This window comes from Dryobates pubescens, chromosome 3 (genome assembly GCF_014839835.1).
Source record: "Dryobates pubescens isolate bDryPub1 chromosome 3, bDryPub1.pri, whole genome shotgun sequence".
Taxonomy (NCBI): domain Eukaryota; kingdom Metazoa; phylum Chordata; class Aves; order Piciformes; family Picidae; genus Dryobates; species Dryobates pubescens.
This window is the reverse complement of record NC_071614.1, coordinates 17,213,409-17,234,720: the sequence shown is the minus strand read 5'-3', so window position 1 is coordinate 17,234,720 and position 21,312 is coordinate 17,213,409. Positions and strand designations below refer to the sequence as shown.

Here is a 21,312-nt window from a genome sequence, read left to right as displayed (position 1 = left end):
TTATGGTGTCTTCACATCCAGAAGTCGCAAGCTGGTGCGAAGATGAGAGCGAGGAGGGAAGCGCGGTCGAAAAGATTCCTATTACAGGTAACAGAGCTGTGGCTGCATATTAACCTTGAATCTAGTATTCAACTTGATTATATTATCAGAACATGGCATTTCAGCTGCTTTGGGGTGGCTAATAGTGAGTAAATTCAAGCTAGTGCATACTGAGCACGAAGATGAAACGCTGGAGATGTTAAAGTCCACGCTCACGTTCACGCAAACCAAGCTGGAAAGTGAGGGTGCCTGTTTAATTCCTTGTAATCATGTTACACATTTAAACCATGTGAATATCCTGCCATTTAGCCTCTCAGCTCCCCCCCGCCCCAATTGGTGTTACAAAGGTCACTCTCCATGGGGAAGATCCAGTAATTATATGGCAAACTACAGATGTTTCTGATTGTCCTTCTCTTCTCTCCTCATGTAATTGAATGTGTATCATTAGAATAAGCACGGGGAAAAGCCCTGCCAGCCATGGAGCCAGGCCTTTGCCTCTGCCACACGAGCTGTCTGATAACACAACAGTTGTAGCAATAAGGGATTTTTATCAAGACAGGTTCAGATCCTCCTGCAGCAGATGTGATGTGTGAGGCTTGCTTAGGATCCCGAGACGTGGCTGCTTTTCAGTCCTGGGGTGTCAATAACACATTTAGCATTCAGGGCAGGGCTCTGCAGGAGTCTCAATTTGGTTTGCACTGATTTCCTAAGGCTGCTTCCTTAAATGTTGATGTTGGGTTAAATATTGATGCTGGTGCTTGCTCTGACAGAAAGGTGTGAGGGCAGCTGCTTATGCGATGCTGGCTGTTGCTTTCTTGCTCCTTTATGGCTTCAGAACTCCCTGTCTTTGGGAGGGCAATTCACTTCTCTACAGAAGCTTTCCTCTGCTGCTTGTGAAGCCTAATTGGCAGCTGAAATATAAAAAAATTCTTGAATTCTACTGCAGCAATAATAGTCCTGTGTTAGGAAAACTTAGATGTACCTTTTTTTCCCCCCCATCAAGTAGAATGCTTTCCATTTTCCTGCTTCTTAAAATATCTCTCAGTCACTTGTGGCAACCTATTTTAGAGCATGAATTCATAAAATTGCTTTGGTTGGAAAAGCCCTCAAAGATCACTGAGCCCAACCATCAACCTAACACCACCATGGCCATTAAACCATGTCCCAAAGTGCCATGTCCACAGGTTTCTTGAGCAGCTCCGGGGTTGGTGACTCTACCTCACTGGTAGCCTGCTGCAATGCCTGACCTCTCTTTCCATAGAGAAATTTTTCCTAATACCCAACCTAAACCTTTCCTGGCACAACTTCAGGCCATTGCTTCCTGTTCCATCACCTGATACTAGGGAGAAGAGGCTGACCCCCACCTCACTTCAGCCTCCTTTCAGGCAATTGTAGAGAGCAATCAGGTCTCCACTCATCCTCTGACTCTCCAGGCCAATCAATCCCAGTTCCTTTGCCTGCTCCTTGGAAGACTTGTTCTTTAGACCTAATTCATTGGCTTTTAATTCCTCTGAAAACCAATTAAGTGTCTGTGAAACAAACCACACTTCTCTTTTGGAAGTCCATCACAAGTTTTGCAAATCTTGGAACTGATTTATTTATTTTTTAAATAAATAAACTTGAAGGATTGGCATTTAAGTTCCCTCACTGCGGAGAATGCCATTCCCCTTCTGCTTTGCTCTGCATCTACTTCTGGTGCCCCCAGCACAAGAGGGACATGGAACTGCTGGAGGGTCCAGAGGAAGGCCATGAAGATGACCAGAGGGCTGCACAACCTCCCCTGTGGGAACAAGTTGAGAGAGTTGGGGCTGTTCAGCTTGGAGAAGAGAAGGCTCTGGGAAGAGGAGACCTTACAGCAACCTTCTAATACCTGAAAGGACCTGCAAGAAGGCTGGGGAGGGACTTTTGACAAGGGCTTGTAGTGATAGGATGAGAGGGAATAGATTGAAGCTTGAGGAGGGCAGATTTAGACTGGAGATCAGGAAGAAATTCTTTCTAGTGAGGGTAGGGAGACACTGGAACAGGTTGCCTAGGGAGGTCATGGATGCCTTCTCCCTGGAGGTGTTCAGGGCCAGGTTGGATGAGGCCTCAAGTAGTCTGGTGTAGTGGAAGGTGTCCCTGCCCATGGCCAGGGGGTTGGAACTAGATGATCTTTAAGTTCCCTTCCAACCCAAACCATTCTATGAATGTATGCTGAGCCATGTTGGGAGTGGTGACTGCCTCCCAACTAATGCCATCACTGATCCTGTGGCTTCTTGTTTAAGGAGAATGTTGCCTCTTGAGTTTGGCTCTCTGTAGCTGCCAATGCTTTTGGTTTGCTTCTCCCCACCTTGCATTGCCTGCCTCACCAGAGCCTGTTTTCAGCTGTGATTTTGCATACCAGTTTGTCAGGCAATTCTGTTGCAGTTTTCTTGCTGGGGACCCTAACAGTCCATGTGGCTGGCTGCTGCATTAGAGGTCAGTGATGTAAAAGCCAGGCCAAGATAGATAATATTCCCCTTCCCCTGTAGCCTTCTAATTGAACAGCCGTGCAAATAGCTGCTCTTCCTGTCTGTAATAATGCTGAGAAGCTCTCCCAGCACACTACAACCAGGAACTTCTGTGTCAAATCCATTCCTCCTGAGCCTGCATTATTTACTGGTTTGTGGCAGCATGTCTCCCAGTAGCCCACAGCCACATTGTCTCTGAGAGAGGCTTTTCACGTCTCACTTAAAAGCAAAGTTGCTCCTTCCAGCTGTTTCATCCTCAGCCCATGATCTTCTCTGGGCTTCTTGCTCTCTTCTGGCTCCTGGCCCTTCCAGCTTGTCATTTTTTTTGCTCATTATTTGCTGTGGACTGGTCCTGGAGCTGTGAAATTATTCTGTGCCTGAAAGAGAAGCAGCATCTCTGTGTGCTGTCTCAGGGGCTCAGGTAACTTCTTTGAGGGTTTGGCTTCTTGTTCTTAGATGAAATAATATTGAGTGTCCATCCTGTAAGTAATCACTTTGCTGTACAACTTTTTCTCAGCTTAAGTAATAACAATTGTCATTTTTTTTCAGTACCTGCTGCACTCTTTAAGGACTTTAGTATTGGTTTGAAATGGTGAAGCTTTGGGGCTTCGAGGTTGTGATAGACTTCATTGTGAGAAGTGGGTGGATGTCCTTGTGAGCAGCCTGCTGTGGTAGCACAAGACCCCAGATACTGTTTGTTTGTTTTATTTTATTTGAATATTCTGTAAATATTTCTGAAGTATTTGTATTTCTTCCTTAATTCCTGTAGTGGGGGAAAAAGGGGACAGCTGTGTGGCTTTGGGGAATAAGAGCCTTAGAGTGGTAGCTGATGTGGTCATAGTTGCTCATGTGCTCATCTAATTGCTGGAGCAGGTACAGAGGAGGACCTGAAGATGATCAGAGGGCTGGAGACCCTCCTCTATGGGGACAGGCTGGGAGGGTTGGGACTGTTCAGTCTGGAGAAGAGAAGGCTACAGGGAGACCTTACAGAAGCCTTCCAGTACCTGAAGGGGGCCTGCAAGAAAGCTGGGAAGGGACTTCTCACAAGGGCTTGTAGTGATAGGATGGACAGGAATGGATTGAAGCTTGAGGAGGGCAGATTTAGACTGGAGATATGAAAGAAATTCTTTATAATGAGGGTGGTGAGGCACTAGAAGAGGTTGTCCAGGGAGGCTGTGGATGCCCCTCCCTGGAGGTGTTCAAGGGCAAGCTGGATGAGGCCTTGAGCAAACTGGTGTAGTGGAAGGTGTCCCTACCCATGGCAGGGGGTTGGAACTAGATGGTCTTTGAGGTCACCTCCAACCCAAACCATTCTATGAACTTAGGGTGTGAGATGTCCCTTGGCCTGTGTTGGTACTTGAAGCCACTCAGGCAAGGACTGACTACATCCAGAGCTCTTCACAGTATCGCCAAGGTTGGAAGAGACCTCAAAGATCATCAAGTCCAACCTGTCACCACAGACCTCATGACTAGACCATGGCACCAAGTGCCACGTCCAATCCCCTCTTGAACACCTCCAGGGATGGTGACTCCACCACCTCCCTGGGCAGCACATTCCAATGGCAAACGACTCTCTCAGTGAAGAACTTTCTCCTCACCTCGAGCCTAAACTTCCCCTGGTGCAGCTTGAGACTGTGTCCTCTTGTTCTGGTGCTGGTTGCTTGAGAGAAGAGACCAACTCCTTCCTGGCTACAACCACCCTTCAGGTAGTTGTAGAGAGCAATGATGTCACCCCTGAGCCTTCTCCAGGCTAAACAATCCCAGCTCCCTCAGCCTCTCCTTGTGCTCAAGGCCTCTCCCCAGCCTCGTTGCCCTTCCAAATAGAGGCTTGGACTGAAGCATCTGCAGAGCTGTTCCCATCAGTGGCAAGCTACCCAGAGCCAGCTGTGGAGGCCCAGGGGCAATGTAGCTCATGGCATGAAGGTAGTTCCTTTCCTAGAGCCTTGTCCTAATCTTGTGGAAGGCCACATTGTGAGGACTGACTTGAAGAGGGTTCTGGTGTACAGGTTCCCCCAGAGAGGCGTTAGCTATTAATAGCTATCTTGTATTATACCAGGTTGTGTAAGGACAGAGGAGGATCTGTGGATCCTCCATGCTCATTTCCTTCACAGATGCTTTGTTTTTTTATCATGGGAAGACATGTGAGAGAAATTGTTCAGCGCTTTTTTTATCGCTGTTCCTGAGGCAGGAGAATAATGCGAGATTAAAAAGAAAGGATAAAATCTCCTCTTTCTTGTTGTGCTGGGTGACTGTTTAAGAGTCTCACTTACAAGCAGGAAGCTGCTGATTTTATTGAAGGGGCAGGTTTGTTAATCAAAGACCTGGTTTTGTTACAGATTTTAAGTAAATGTTAAAGCTATGAAGCATTTGAGCAAGAACAGTGTCACTTCTCCACTCATTTGGGCTTTGCTTTCACAGCATCTTGAGTGTTAGCTTCCAGGTAGAAAATCTCTAAGGTAGAAATAGGGAGGAATAACCCTCTTAAGGAAAAAAAAAAGAATAGCCCTTCTTTAGCTATCAGAAGGGGACATGAAAGAGCACAAATGCAGTTCAGCTTTCCTTTTTAAGTCACCTTTAATGAGACAATGATCTTCTTCCCATGCCTACACATCCTTCCCTGTGAGGTCCTCCTTTGAGCTTGCGGTTAAAAGGTTCCTGAGGTTCTACTTGGAGTGTGCTAATAAAGGTGTTAGTAAGTGCACCCCCCTTTCCTCTTGGTTTCATATCAATCCAATCATAACTGCTCTGGTGGAAGAAAAGTTCATCTGTAGGTGACTAATGGTTGTCATGGTCTTGGAAGAACCTTGGCCCGGCACGAGGTGTTGTGGTTTTCTTAGATCAGTTTGGATTCTGTACTTCAGTAGGTGATTAGTTTTTTTTTTTTTTTTTAATGCTGCTCAACTTCAGTTCCTGAAAGACAATGTTTTGAAACTGGAGCAGGGTAGGCTTAGGTTGGGCATCAGGAGGAAGCCCTATGAGGAGAGGCTGAGGGAATTGGGGTTGCTTAGCCTGGAGAAGAGGAGGCTGAGGGGAGACCTTCTTGCTCTCTCCAACTCCCTGAAGGGAGGTTGTAGCCAGGTGGGGGTTGGTCTCTTCTCCCAGGCAGCCAGCACCAGAACAAGAGGGCACAGTCTCAAGCTGTGCCAGGGGAGGTTTAGGCTGGATGTGAGGAAGAAATTCTTCATTGAGAGAGTGATTATTCATTGGAATGTGCTGCCCAGGGAGGTGGTGGAGTCAACACCACTGGAGGTGTTTAGGAAGAGACTGGATGGGATGCTTGGTGCCATGGTTTAGTTGATTAGGTGGTGTTGGATGATAGGTTGGACACAATGATCTTGAAGGTCTCTTCCAACCTGGTTTATTCTATTCTATTCTTGGCAATGAGAGTGGTGAAATACTGGACTAGGTTACCCAGGGCAGTGCTTGAGGCCCTGTCCCTAGAGACATCCAAGGTCAGACTCAATGTGGCCCTGGGCAGCCTGATGGGGGTTTCCTTTCTGGCTGCAGGGCAGTCGGACAAGATGACTTTTGAGGGTCCCTTCCAACCCAATGCAATCTGTGAAAGACCTCAGAGTCTTTTCATAGTTGTGAATTCTGGGTGGAAAGTCTTCCATCTTTAAACAGCAGCAGCAGCTTCTAGAAGTGTTCTCACTGGGTGGCTTGCTCCACTGGGGTGTCCCAAGGCCCCTGGACATACAAATGTCTGCTCTTGAGAGGAAAGCATCATATGTTGGTATATTACAAGAGAATTTATTTATTTATTTAAAGGGAGGGGGAGAGATTTGCTGGTAGCTGACCTACTTCTGGGTGCTGGTTACTGCAGTGTTCTGTCAGGTTTCAATTTGGAGATCTCTTCCATCTGTTTGTTCTCCAGAGAGCAAATCCTTCTGTTGGATTTGCAGATAGCCTTTATCTTCTCTCTGTAGGCAAGATGTTTGCTTTACTGCAGGGGAAATGTATGTGAGAGCCTGTGTACAGCCAGCACTTGCACCTCTGGTCCCAAAGCAGAGGTGTGGCCTGTGTGCTGGCCCTGGCACAGCAGCTAACAGACCACCTGGGATTCCCCTACCTCTTTGTAGATTATCAGCAAGCCCAGTAATTAGTGCTGAAGTGATGGAGGATCTTGTTCCAATTCAGAGTTTCTCTGAGCACAAGCCATTGTCAGCTGTCTATTTGGTACAACAGCTACCAAGCCTAGAGGTGAATGTGAGTGCAATAACTATTACCAAGGTAACTGTAGAAGTACACAGCTTGCAGGCTCCACTCACCCTGATAATATCCCTTTCAAGGCATTATTGGCTTTGAAGACCAGTGACAGCTGAAATATCCAAGCTCCTAACTATTTTATTGGTGATAAAAGCACACAGAAAAAGCAAAGTTCCCTTTGGTGCAGGCTCTCACTTATTCATAGATTCATAGAATGGATTGGGTTGGAAAGGACCTTAGAGATCATCCAGTTCCAACCTCCTGGCTGTGGGTAGGGACACCTTCCACTAGACCAAGGTGCTCAAGGCCTCATCTGGCCTGGCCTCGAACACCTCCAGGGAGGGGGCATCCATGACCTCCCTGGGCAACCTTCTCCAGTGTGTTACCACCCTCACTGGAAAGAATTTCCATGTAATATCCAGCCTAAATCTGCCCTCCTCAAGCTTCAATCCATTCCTCTCATCCTATCACTACAAGCCCTTGTAAGAAGTCCCTCCCCAGCTTTCTTGTAGGCTCCCTTCAGGTGCTTGAAGGCCACTATAAGGTCTTCCCAGAACCTTCTCTTCTCCAGCCCGAACAACTCCAACTCTCTCAGCCTGTCCCCATAGAGGAGGTTCTCCAGCCCTCTGATCATCTTCTGTATGGAAGATGCAGATATGTGCCTGGGTTGAGTCCTCAAAAGCACTTTTGTCCTTCAACTCTCTCTACTTGCACAGAGGATTATTGATTGTTATTGGAAATAATGAGCCCTTCTCTGAGAGGCAATACAATTGGCAAGATGTAAATGCTGCTCATTATGAGGCCAAGAGTTTCTTACCTCTTCATTTACAGAAAATCACATCACTTCATTAGCCACTGAGGTGTTTGGCTATAAACTGGTAGATGCTGCAATGTAGGCCACGGAGTAAAATCCCCTCTCTTTAGTTCTGTGCTGCTACAGCATGTCCTGAGTTAAAGATCACTTTGAGTGTGCAGCAGAACAAAATAATAGCAGTTCATTATGCAGCAACATTCTGGGTTTTTTTCCCCTGGAATTGTTGGCTAATGAAGAAAACTACACCCATTTGTTGAGAACTGCATTGTGAAAGCTGACATGAAAGCTGCTTTCCTCCCTGATGGCTGTGGATGTGAAGTTGAAAAGTGTGGAGTGCTTTTAATTAACAGTGGCATGGTGGAGCCTTTGCTGGGCCTGAGTGGAAGGAACAAGGCACCAGGAGGGCTGTGTCACCTCGGGCACAGCAGCTCCTGTGCTGCTGCAGCATTGCTCCAATGATTTCATTAAGGACTTTGTTGTGAACATCCCAGCCCCAGTTTAAAGGCTGAGCTCATTCAGTTGTCTGCATGTTCTGGGCTGGCTGTGCAGACTGAGTGAATGCTCCAAGTGCCCCATCCAGACAGCTTCACCCTGTGTGCCTGTGCTGCTTCTGGGGACTTTCTGGTGCACAAGAGCTGGCGGTGTGCTCAAGTCACTCCTTTCAAAAACTGCGTAGGAGGAGAACATCAAGCAGATGGCATCTGTCTTGTAGCAAGCATTTGCTGAATTCAGATGGGAAGGGACAGCTGCTGTTCTAGCAAGGCATCACCAGGCTGCTGTCAGGAGCTGCAGCTTTCCTGCACTGTCCCAGCCTTCCTCTCACCTCTGCTTCTGTCTCCCAAAACTGCTGCTCTCTGTTAAATCATAGAATTGTCAGGGTTGGAAGGGACCTCAAGGATCAGCCAGTTCCAACCCCCCTGCCATGGGCAGGGGCACCTCACACTATATCAGGTTGCCCAGAGCCACATCCAGCCTGGCCTTAAAAATTTCCAGGGACTGGGCATCCCCCACCTTCCTGTTCAATCTGTTTCAGTGTCTCACCACCCTCATTGTGAAGAACTTCTTCCCATATCCAGTTTTGCTCCATTCCCCTTAGTCCTGTCACTACCTGACACCCTAAAAAGTCCCTCCCCAGCTTCCGATTTCTATGGTGCTGACAACTCTTTTATCCAAGTTTTTCACTCTGCTGATGTGCTCTAAACCCATCTTTAATTCTTCCCCTGCTCTCCCCTCCTGCTTTCTCTGCTCAAGAGAAAAAAAATTTGTGTTTCAGCACAGCATGCCTGTCAGGGTCCCAAGCCCTGGCTGTTACAGCATGGCATGCCAGGTTCTGCTTCTGATGAAACACACAACAGAAACATGCCCCTCAGAATGAAAGTGTCTTCTTGAACTAAGCTGCATTTAACCTCAAACATGAGGATTGGTTTTATGAAGGAAATACACAGTGCAGCTCTGTGAGGAGCAGAGTGCTTAAGAACTTTTTCTCTTGGCAATGTATTTCTTGTATCCTCTCTGCCCTCTACATTGCACCAAGTGCTGGTGCTGTCTTGCAGCCATGAAGCATGTATTGCCCTATGCCCAAGTTGGGCTGCTTTTGTCATCAGTGCACATCTAGAACCAAGAGTCTTCCATACATTCTGTTGAAGGCCTGAGGATGAAGTGGGTGAGCAGGTTGAGAGGAGGTGAGGTGGTTGCTCAGCACACTAAGCAGTCACACACTGACTACTTACATGTGGCTTCATGGGTGCAACAGCCCAGAGGAATCACCAGAGCTGGTGTGCTCAGAGGTCCTAGAAGGATCTCACATTTCTGTAGGGCATGTAGGATGTTAGCACAGAGGTGCTGAAGGGAAGCAGCTGGACTAATTGACAAGGCAGTCTGATGTCAGTGAGGCAGAAGTGGGGCTTGGTTTGGTAGCCCAGCATTGTATTGTAATTGTCAGGTAGGGTAAAGCTGGGTTCTGAAGGGCCTTGAAGGTGAAGAAAAAGTAGTTTGTGTGAATTGTTTGATTTTGTGCAGGAAGGGGAGCCAATGCAGGCACAGAAAACATGGAGAAATGGTCTTCTGAGGCTAGTGTGCATGCAAAAGCTATGAGCAGAACCACTGTGGTCTGGTTTGAGTTTAGGTAGAGCTGGAAAAGTCCTAGATTTTGAAGTGCCACCTGGCAGGTGAGGCAGGCATGCCTGGATGCAAGATGGGCTCCCTGTCACACACGTGTCATCTAAGGGCAGGTGTCACTAGGGTTTGTATGTTTGCAGAATCCATGGTCTGTGGCATTCTGTTCTCCCAAACGCAACCAGCTCTGTTGCAAGGCTTTCCTGAGGCAGGGGCATCATAGAATCGGTCAGGGTTGGAAGGGACCACAAGGAGCATCTAGTTCCAACCCCCCCTGCCATGAGCAGGGACACTTCACACTTGATCAGGCTGGCCAGAGCCTCATCCAGCCTGGTCTTAAGCACCTCCAGGGATGTGGCCTCAACCACCTCCCTGGACAACCCATTCCATGGTTTCCAGGGTTTCAGGGATGCTCTCCTGGAGCAAAGCAAGAGCAGAGCTCATCACCTTGGCCACACTGTGTGCTGTAGTTTGAATCCATACCCTGAATAATACACTTGTGCTAAGTGCTTTACTGCTGGAGTCAAAGCAGTTCCTGGGAATTCTAACTTGATTAGACAGCCAGTTAGAAGGTGCAGTGCCCAAGATGTACAGAAACACTAAACTGGAATCAGGTTGGTAACAGTTAGGGCTTGTTAATGATTTCAGTACTATAAATACATGCAAAGTAGCCTTTTAAAGTGGGGTTTGAGTATCACATTCACTGGAAACGAGTGCAAAGATGAGCAATTGTATTGTTCCAGTGAATGAATTCATTTGCCTCTTCCTTTGCTTAAATCAGCCTCTACAGATGGGAAATGAGGGAGACAGACTGGGGTGAAAGGGAATTGTATGTAGAAGATTTTGAAACAGTTGAGTGTCTGGCTAAGTCCTCCAAAACCCCTGAGATCTGTCTCTCCCAAATGCAGCTCTGCTTCAAGAGAAGGGTTGACAATATTGACGTGTCAAATAACGTTGAGAATTGGAGCTGCCCAAAGTAAATCCCCATTTCAGGGAAGAAATAATAACAGCAGCCTTGTTTTCTGGTACTGAAATTTATGAGAACTGGGATATGAAAAAAGAGGGGGGAAAAAACCCCCAGAAATCCTTTCAGTTGCCATGATTTGATACAGCCCTCACAAGAATCTCAGCTTTTCCCTAAAATGAGGTAAAACATGCATAAATGTCACTATTCAGAAGAAATCCTCACCAGGGAACTTAACTGACAGAGAGGGAGTCTTTTTTTCCTGCAGTTTTAACTAATTAGCACTTAATCATGAGCTGTGGTAAAGTGCAGCCACCTTTATCTAAGAATTTGTTTCATGTTTTTGACTTAACAGGTGGGGAGAGTGATGATAACAGTTCCAAACCAAAAGCAAGCCAAGAAGAGCATTCACAAACCAGTTCTTCATCGAAGGAAAGAAGTCTTCCCTTCTCAAGGTAAAGTGGTTAAACCCAGTCCCATTTGAAATGCTTCTGTAGAGTGAGAGATGCTGGCAGAAAAGGACCCAAACTCTCGTCAGTTTTGTCTCTTTCACCGGGTCTAGGGTTAAGGTTTGTATTTTTGTTTACCTCACCAAAACATCTTCAGCTTTGGTGTACACCTTACAAAATATTTGTGCCCAGGCCAAGTATTGTTTTGCAGCTGTTGTTTTCTCATTTTCAGACTCAATTGACATCTCAGTGAACCACAAATTAGCGTGTACAGCTGCTCTCAGTAGGGCTGCTCCTGGGCCAGACAATAGGACTTGTCAGGAGAGGGGCAGGCATGAAACAGAAAAGTCTCCAAGAAATAAAGTAGTGGAGGAGTTCACCCTCTATCTGAGATGTGAACGAGCTGTGACTGGATAATAGTTTTCATGGCCTTGAGGTTTGGAGGTGGGGTGGTGTTTATATTTGATACTGAGGTATTTACAACAAGCCTCTCGTGCTTTGAACTAAGCATGTTTAGTTAATGGTCTTACTTGCACCTAAAGGGGTTAGTTTGTTTTAAAAGAAGGGAAAAGCTGATTTGTGGATTTTCCTTAAGCTGCAGCAGTTCCCATTGGGTCCCTGAGCTGCCCTCTTGGATGTTTCTTGTATTCCTCACTGACCTGTAATAGCAATCAAAGTGCAGCAATCAAATTAGTGGCCAAGAAGCACCAGAAAACGGGATGTAACTCAGCCATCTCGTGGTCTGTTGGCTGGGCTTTAGATCTTACCTGCCCTTATTAGAGCAGCCCAGTGAGTGGGTGCCGCAGCCACGCGGCTCCGGCCCTGCAAACTGCCAGCAGCAGCCCTCGGGAAGAGGCTGGAAGCAGCCTGATAAATGTTTAACTCCTCCTGTTTGTAGCACATCAGGCTCCTCCTGCAGCTGTGTTTTGTGGTGTTATTAGTGAGGCCTGTCGTGATAGGAGAGGCAGTTCCAATTCTGCAAGTGGTGTCCTGCTTTTTGGGCTAAAATGGTGGCACTTCTGTAGCTCTCCTCAAGTACAGCAAAGCCAGGCCAGGCTGTAACACAACAGAATGAATTCTTATGCTCAAACTCTTCCTTTTTTCCCTCAATTCCTTTTTCTTTCTTTTTAAATCTTCTGGAACTTTGATGTTGCAAGTCACACTGCCTACTGCTGTGAAATGCTAGGGTGCTCCCACAGATGGATTTTTAAATAAATGCTACCTTTCAGTCAGTCACTGGAGCCCAGGGCAGCAGGGGGCGGGGGGAGGGAAAAGAAGGATCAGGCCCTGAAGAGCTTGCTTACAGCATCTGAATAAAATATGTGGAGTATAAAACTAGCTGGTTTTTGGTTTTGTTTCATTTAAGAAGAAAGTCTCCAAGCTAGTTCCCCTCCTTGGTGTTAACACTGCTTGTTAACAAGGTGCTTGGTTACTTCTGCATTTTACCAGGTACTGTTCATAAGGTGTAGGTTTGGTTTGGTTTTATTAGGTTTTCAAATTATTTGTGGTAGATTTTAGGGCAGAGTGAGTAAACTTTCCATTTCCAACTTCTAGTGCTGAGAAGCAAGTGCACTTCACGTGCTGATCCACCATGATGCTGCTTTAAATAAGCCAAATCATCTATTTAAAGGTAGTCTACATGAGTTGAAATACTGCAGCACCCCCCAAACATCAACTTTCTTGGCAGCTTGGTTACTCCTGCGCTCTTCAGGCACTGTTCCTATGGTGTATTGGGGTTTTTAATTATGGTTTTGTGTTATTTGTAAGAGATTTAAAAGTCTGCCCTAAAATGTCATGCTTTCTAGTGCTAAGAGGCAAGTGCACTTCATGATGCTGCTACGTGGCACTTGAAGCCATGGTTTAGTGTAGTCATGAGGTTCTGGGTGACAGGTTGGACTTGATGATCTCTGAGGTCTTTTCCAACCTTATTGATTCTATGATTTTTTTCAAAGAAACCCCAAATCTCTTGGAGCAGCTTGAAGGTAGTTGAAAATACTGCAGCATCCCCCCCAGACATCAGCTTTCTTGGCAGCTTGGTTACTCCTGCACTGCTCCTATACTGTATGAGGTTTTTAAATTAGGTTTTCATATTATTTGTGATAGATTGAAAAATAATTCACTCTGCCCTAAAATTTCAGGCCTTCTAGTGCCGAGAGGCACATGCACTTCACAATGCTGCTTTAAAAATCCCCCAGATCTCTTAGATCAGCTCAAAATCAGTCTGAGTCGAAAACACTGTAGCCCCACCCCCCCCAACCATGAAGTTTCTTGCCAGCCCTTGCTTTGGGCCACTTGGCACCAGCTCCACAGAGCCAGAGAGCAGCAAGAGCAGCGGGAAAGCGGAGGGCTGGACGGCCGTGGCCAGGCACAGCTCGCACTGGAGCGCTCCCACTTACCGCAGTCACTTCTGGGGCTTTATTGCTTGCACAAGTGGTCTTGAAACCCACTACTTGAGACTCGACATAACTGCGTGGCGCTGCCGGGGGACTTTCTGTGAATTCTTCTGCGGCTGCGTTTTGTCACCGAGCTGATGAGTGACCTCGCGGAGGCCCCCGCCGGACCCAAATAGAAAACATGGCTTCCTCTGATGTGCGTCCCCCAGACGATAATTACGATGCGCCGGTTAAGCCCAAACTACAGCTGAGGGATTTCACTTTAAAGCGGAGGCTGGGGCGCAAAAATGCATTTATAGCTCTTTGTCTGGCACCTCATTATGTGTGGGCCTGATTCATTAAGTAATTGGTTTGCAGTTGTTTACATGAGTATTAAGGCTTTCTATTCAGCGGCCTTTGAGAGATACATTGTGCAAATGTTGCATGTTATGAATGCGGAATGAGGGGCCGGGGACCGGTCCCATTGGCTCGACGCTGCGCGCTGTTGAAAAGCGAGAGAAAGGGATTGGGTGCTGCTTTGCATAGCAATGACTTTCTTAATAAGCTTTACAGATTAATACACACAAGCTATAAAAGATGCAAAGAGATACTCTTAGCACATTTATCCATGCTCATTTCACTATTATGGTACTGGAGACGGGAAGAATTGAGGGCTTTCATATTCGTTTTTTTCAGTGCATGTCTTCAGTGCATGAGCCTTAATAGAATCCAATGTTTATTGTATTATAAATCACGGGGAAGTAGGCAGATCTGCAACAGTTTATTATTAAAGATTCTTTCAATGTAAATCTTTTTCTGCCATTGTATTTCCTACAGCAAAATCATTTTGTGGTTGAGTGGGGATGAAAGGCATAATGTACGACGGAGCGAGTCTTAATAGGAAGCTGCTCTCTGAGTAAAGACCACTTGTTCCCTTTTGTTCGAGGGTGCATGCCAGAGCTTCCTCTCCTCCTGCAAATATCGTCTCGGCCTGCCTTCAGCTACAACCCCACTTTTCCCTCCCTTCCTTTACTTAGGAGTATTTCCACACCTGGAGATGCAGCTTTAGCGTTGAGGAGTAGGGAAGAGCGCATTAAATCGCAGCCTTGCGTGAGGGAAAGGTATCAGAAGTCAGGAGGGGAATGCCTGGGCGAGGGCGGGGGCCAGGCGCTGTGTGTGGCACCGCACGGCACGGAGGCAGCCGGTGGAGGTCCCCAGTTTGGGTGGGGAACGCTGAATTTTTGGGTGCAAGCAGCTTATTTTTCAGTGACCCGTTAGTGCTGTCTCGTTTCACAGTCATCTGGAGGTTGAAGAGGCGTTGTCGGCTGAATACCAAAGGATGATTTAAATTTGTCAGGACATTAAAGACAGTGCAAAGTGTTTTAAAGTGGGATGGATATGTCTTCTAGATGTAATCCGGGCTGGTCTCTGGAGGCTGGTTTTGAGTCGAAAGCTGCCTTTAACAAACGCAGCTGTAATGCCGTGCAAATAAAAGTTAGCAGATGATAATTCGTCCTTTTCATTACGCTCGGGGCCGATGTTTTACCACCAGCCCCGCTGCAGCTGCTCTTCGTACCGAGGCGGACCGGCCATCGGGGGGCACTCCGGCTCTGCGCATCCATCCCTGCGTCCCCTTCAGCCCCACCTTCCAAACCTCCTGGCTTGGGGGGGAACTTCATTCGAAGGAGAGATTCCAAAGGGTTGGGATTGGTCAGGAAATTCACACTCCTGAGAGATGCCCCCTGAAACCGGCCTGTGTCTGATTCTTTTCTTCTCCTGCCGTACTTTGAGGTGTCAAATCACATCTCTAGGAAGGTGACTGTCAGTTCCAGCACATTTTTTTCTGACTAAGGTCTGCAAGCTTTGTTTCCTAAATCTTAACACTCAGCTGTTGCAGAAATAGTCATGTGGTGGTGGTGCTCTGCAAACAGTGGGTTGAGGGGAGAGGCAGCAACATGTCTCTTAAACATGCTGCCTTTGTAATGTGGAGGAAATAGTTTATTCTTGCTCTGGTTCCACAGCTTCCTTGCAGCACTCTGCTGCAGGCTTTGTGCCAATGGTTTCTCTAGGCAAGGACCCTGTTCTTCTTCAGCACAGTGTGACTAAACAGAACACTCTTAAATGTAGCTTGGTAGGATACAAAAATGAAGCTCATCCTGTTTGCAGTGTAATTAAATGCAGCACTATTACTCCATTTCTGGTGTGATGAGTGGATTGGCTCATTTACCCTGACTTTCCAAGCTGGAGAAATCTTCTGTGATGCCCAAGTTGTAGTCAACAACCAGCAGGAAATGATAGAGCTGTCAGGCTGCAGCAGGAGCCAGCAGGGAAGCACGGGATCACAGGGGTAACCCAGCTGAGAGTGTCACATCAGAGGCACAGCCACCGAGCCCTGGCTCGCCTTTGGTGAGGAGGCTTTCAGATGTTCTCCAAAAAAGCTTTTTGAAGCTGGATCTGTGGCTCTGTATCCTCATGGGTTGCTGGGGAGAAGCTCCAGCACTTCCCTCAGTGAGGGAGTGTTTTTGGCAGCGAGCTGCTGCAGTGCAAGACAGGCACAGGCTTCCAGCTCTCTGCACGCTGCCCTTCTGGTTGGTTTTCTGATCAAACCTTGCGGTTGCAGGGCAGTTCTTTCTCTGGGGTGTTTTTCATGGGTTGGTTTGTTTGGGAGGTTTTTTTCCCCACCCTCCCTTTTATGTTTGGGCAATTTTCTGTGTCTCTATTTTTTGGCAGTTGGGTGTCTCCCTTGATTTTTTTTTTTCCCCCCTCCTCCTCAGCATTTAGGTGTCTTTTTCACTTGACACTAACTCAGCACTTCGACAGGTGCTTTTGGAAGATACTTAGGCTCAAGTAAACATTATTTCTGCTGTTTTTCAGTGAGCCACCTTTATTGATTAACTTGGCTCTTTTTGGTCTGGTTTTGTTTTGTGGTGGTTTGGGTTTTTTTTTCTTCCCCTCTTAATATTACTTTTCTTTACAGAGGGAAAAATACTTTCCGGGAGCTTTTCCATTTCTTACTTTTGCAGCATCTTCAATACACAAAGCCTGTTTCATCAGAGTAAAGGAGAGATTAAAAGGCCCTTTGAAGTTAAACTGGTTTGGGTTTTTTCTTTGTCAGAGCCTGGGTTCAGTTTGGAATAATTTTAGGGAAGAAGCAAATGTGTAAATGGATATGGAAGGGTCATGGCAGGGGATTAGTCGAGGCAGTGAAACTGGCCTTACTTCATTTATACTCCTAAAATTTCTCTGGGAGGTCTGTGTGCTTATTGTGTGCTCACTGCACCAGATGATAACTTCCATGATTGAATTTGCTGATTCCTGAATGGGAATGTTCTGCAGTGTCCAGCTTTTGCTGCATCTTACCAGCCTCAACTAACGCTTCAGACCCAACCGAAGGATTTTATCCTCTGTTACAAAGCTATCTTGCAGCATTCTCCAGGCTTGGTTTGGCAGAGCTGTGAAGTCCAGCATGGCCTTTCTGATGTCCTAGCTCCATTTCCCCATCTCCCCAGTGTTTATTTGTGTGCTGACAGCTTTCATGCCCAGCCTTTGCTGACATCCCTTTCCACCTCTCTTTCTCCCTTGAAGCCATGGTTTAGTAGTCATGAGCTCTTAGGTGACAGGTTGGACTTGATGATCTTTGAGGTCTTTTCCAACCTTATTGATTCTATGGGCTGCTGTCACAGCTCCTGGAGTGCAGTCTTGGGGTGAAGGCCACTTAATGTGTGGTGGATTAGTCCTGCAAAGTGGTGGGTTAGGGTAGAATGCAAACATTTGTTTTCTCTCTGTCCTGTCGGCATTGACCGTTATTTCTTCACTGGAAGCTGAGGCAGAAGAGGGAAGGTTTCCTGACCCTGCTACCGCCCTGGTGGTTTTTGACCACCACACCTTCTTCATGAGACCAGTGGCCTTCAGCCAGACCCTGGAGCACATTGCAGTGTTTCAAGTTGTGCAAGAGGAGTAAGCTGCCCTGGTGGTGTGTCCTGCTGTGGGTGACCTGGGCATGTTGTGTGTGGTAGTCCTCTGGGCTCCCATGACTAACCCTCTTGTGTTCGATCTGGCTTGAGCTGTTGAGAAAAGTACTTTTTGGGGCCCTCCTGGCATGGCTGAGCAACACAACCCACACAAACCTCCCTTCTAGGCACTGGAATTGATACCTGCCAGCCACCTGAGCATGTTTTACTGAACTGCTAGAAAATAAAATGGTTCTTCTGCAGCCTGCCCTGGAAGTCACCTCACAATCTGTAGCTCAGCAACAAGTGGTTTCTAAACTCTGGGAAAAACCAAGGTGGCATTCTGAGCTGCAGCCTCAGGAGTGCATCTTTACAGACTAAGCCTGGGGTATGTGGAGCACCTCCTGGAAGATGCTGAGGGTCATGAAATCACACCAAAGTGAGCAGGAATTAGGGCCATTCAGTGTATGGCAGAACTCAACCCAAAGGCTCCAGCTTAAAATACTTGCTGGAAATCCCCTTGGAAACACCTTTGAATGAGGAGTTGAAGTGTACTGCAGGGCAGGGGCTGACTGAGCAAACAGGAAGGCATTTGGGGGGCACCTCGACAGAACCTCAGGTAAACATTTAAGGCCAACATTTTGAAGTATGTTACTTAGAGAAATAATAATCAGTTATGTCACTGTCAGCTAGTGTTGTTACTAAGACTTGGGGGAATGGATCCAAGCTAGAGGAGGGTAGATTTAGATTTGATGTTATGAAGGAGTTCTTCACCATAAGGGTGGTGAGACACTGGAACAGGTTGCCCAAAGAGATGGAGGTGGAAGCCCCATCCCTGGAAGTTTTTAAGGCCAAGCTGGATGTGTCTCTGGGCAACCTGATAGAGTGAAAGGTGTCCCTGCCCATGGCAGGGGGGTTGGAACTGGGTGATCCTTGAGGTCCCTTCCAACCCTGACAATTTTGTGACTTCAGCCTCAGTTTGGTTGAACTTAATGCTCTGTTTCTGGAATTTTTTGGTATATTAGCTGCATGCTCATGGCAGTCACAGCTTGTAGCAAAGGAATGGTTTAAACAACCATAGAATGGCTTAGGTTGGAAGGAACCTTCTAAGCTTTCTTATATTGAAAAGGCAGAGTTTCTATAATAGAGATTGCTGTAACATAAAGAAACTTCCCTGTGCTCCAAGTTCAGCTTTCCAGCTGCAATCCTGAATCCTCACTGCATACAGTGGTGTAAGACAAGCCATGAATCATCTCCCTTTTTTCCCCCCCACCTCTCTTCTTCACAAATGACTCCCCAGTAAGAGCCAGGTTATTTTTAACTCCCCTCTTTAAGCAATTCCACATTGGCTGCTGTGTCTGTACGTGCAATGAATCAAACTGTGTGATGTTTTTGATAGCTGATTGAGTCCTGTTTTGACTGTGGCAACAGCTTCCACTTGCAGCCTGGCATTTGCTTGTGTTTTACTAGTTTGCACAGCAATGTCACAAATCTCTCCCATTTGATCTTCCTTATTAAAATCAGCTGAAGCTTTACTTTCAGAGCTTCTTGCAGGACTGTTGGTATAACAGTTAATTCTCCTGCATCATTGCCCCTGTGTGATTATTTCACAGCACCCACACAATACACACACTACACACAAAAGATCAAAATGATTCCAGCTTGTTTGAGGGATTCAAAAGGGCCTGTGATGCTCCAGACACAAGAGCAGTCATTTAACAGAGCAGAGTTGCCACTGCATAGACATCAAGGTAGATCAAAGGCAGCTGGGCAAGCGTGCATTTACATAGGGGTGAGTAGGATGTGATGGGAACCCAGGAGCTGGGCTGGAGGAGGATGCTGGCAGAACAGGGGACAAGGAGGTTCAGGGAGCATCCACGTGGGGTGTTTTGAGTTGTGTTTGGATTTTATTCTTATTTTCTTTCTTTTCTCTGCATTATCTGAAAGGCTGCAAGAGATAGATGGAGCTCTGCTCCTTCCTGCCCTTAATTCACTGTTGGTGGAAATCGGTGCTGTGACTAGGGAATGACTCCAGTGCATGCTGCCTGAACATCTGGGCCAGCAGCCCGGCTGCATGATAATTCTCCACTATTTAAAGGGCATAAAAGTGAAGCAACTCTTGACAAAATAGTTATTAAAGAATAAAGTAAAATGAAATTAAAAAGAACAGTTCCAGAAGGCAGTGGTATTATTCTGAACCATCTCACAGTGTCTGCAAAAGAAATTCATGGATTCATAGAATGGGTTGGGTTGGAAGAGACCTCTAAGATCATCCAGTTCCAACCCCCCTGCCATGAGCAGGGACACTTCCCACTAGACCAGGTTGCTCAAGGCCTCATCCAACCTGGCCTTGAACACCTCCAGGGAATGAGGCATCCATGACCTCCCTGAGCAACCTGTTCCAGTGTCTCCCCACCCTCACTATAAAGAATTGCCCTAAATGCTTTGATTTTTATGACATTATGGAGTTCTTGTATGACATTGTGCTGATTATTTGAAATCTTTCTCTTTTGCAGGCCTGAAATCAGAAGAATGGAAACAGCCATAAAATCTAAAGGTAGGAAACCAATGTTGTGCTCCTTAAAAAATAAATAAATCTAAGTGTAGTTTATATTATAGGAAACTTCCAAGGTGGGCATAAGGAGATGGGAAAGGGTGCAACTCCCCTGTCTCAAAACAGGAGCCAGCAAATAGTTGATGATGACAAAGCCAGAAGCAAAGAGGACATTTTTCATAGTACACAGATACGGTGTGGAAGGAGTCATGATCTTTGCTTCAGGGCTTAAATCAAAGAGTAGTGAGGAGCAGATAGGAGAGTACCTAGAGATGGAAACCCCCAATATTTCCTTCGTCTTCCCTTTGAAATGTGGGTGGGCAGCAGCTGTGCTTCCACAGCTCAATTAGGAGGTGCACAAAGGTGCATCTAGAACTAAGAATCGGGAACGCTTTTGTTTTCCATAAGCAAGCAGGAGTTCTGTTATATTGGTGTTTGGGCCCTGCATGTTCTCTTTCCCCTCTGCATTTCGTTTTTCCCTTTAAAAACCACCATATGGACCAATGGTGTCTGAAGTCACCTGTGATGGGAGCCTCAGTGCCAGAAGCAGTGAGCTCTTTGCCTGGAGCTCGGCTTCAGGCACAGCCTCAGATGTTCTAGAGGTGTGGCATCTGAGCAGATTTAAGGATGCCATCAAAGGTGGCTGCTTTGGTGCCAGTTGAAAGGCTCTCTTACATCCCCAGCCCCTTTCCTTCATTCTGTTTTTGGAGCCTTTCAGCCTCTTCCCAGGTGTCAAGGGCGGGATGAGCGCGGGACGCAGCCGGCACCGCTCTGATGTTCCCGGCTGAGCGCAAACCTGCCGTCCAGGGGGCTGGGGATATAGGATGAAAGATGCAGCTGCTGCATTTGTAGATAAGATGTTTATGTGACTGGTGCCATCAAAAGCACCAAAGGCATTAACTGAATGCCTCAGACATGAGCTGAAATTTCCTCTCCCCTGCTGCCTCAGTCCCTGTTTCTGCATCTTGTGCCTCGTCTGGGGCATCGTAGCTGTTGCGCTAGTCGTAGACAAACAGCAGCCCTCTGCAGGGGGTCAGGAACAGGCAGACAGATGAGTTTGGGCTCGACTGATGCTTCTTCCTGTGCCCTGCTTCCCACTTCTTTTTCCACAAGTCAAACCTGACTTGACTTGTTGAGGAATCTCTCAGAATTTAAATGTGGTTCTCTTTATTCCTGTGAGCTGTTTTCCCAGAGCTGTTTGTGAAGGCCACAGGCTTCTCTGGGGGTCAGTCTGTATTTGGTCCTGCCACACAGTGGTGATTTTTCTTCCTTTGTGATGTCATTGCCATTTTAAAGCCAACTCTGTGATGCCATGCTCTGAGTGTGACTTCACCACAGGGTCGAGTAGAGGGAGAAAGTG

The 21,312-nt window shown here is 46.7% G+C and overlaps 1 protein-coding gene across 1 annotated transcript in view; it reads left to right on the top strand.

Moving 5' to 3' along the window:
* The window catches only part of LOC104304476 (centrosomal protein kizuna), a 28,432-nt gene extending 8,439 nt beyond the window's left edge, over nt 1-19,993 (top strand). The window contains exons 6-8 of the mRNA XM_054180148.1: nt 22-87; nt 10,983-11,082; nt 19,915-19,993. Of these exons, the coding sequence (XP_054036123.1) occupies nt 22-87; nt 10,983-11,082; nt 19,915-19,993 (245 nt within the window). The remainder of the gene's footprint in view (nt 1-21; nt 88-10,982; nt 11,083-19,914) is intronic.
* The last annotated feature ends 1,319 nt before the right edge of the window (nt 19,994-21,312 follow it).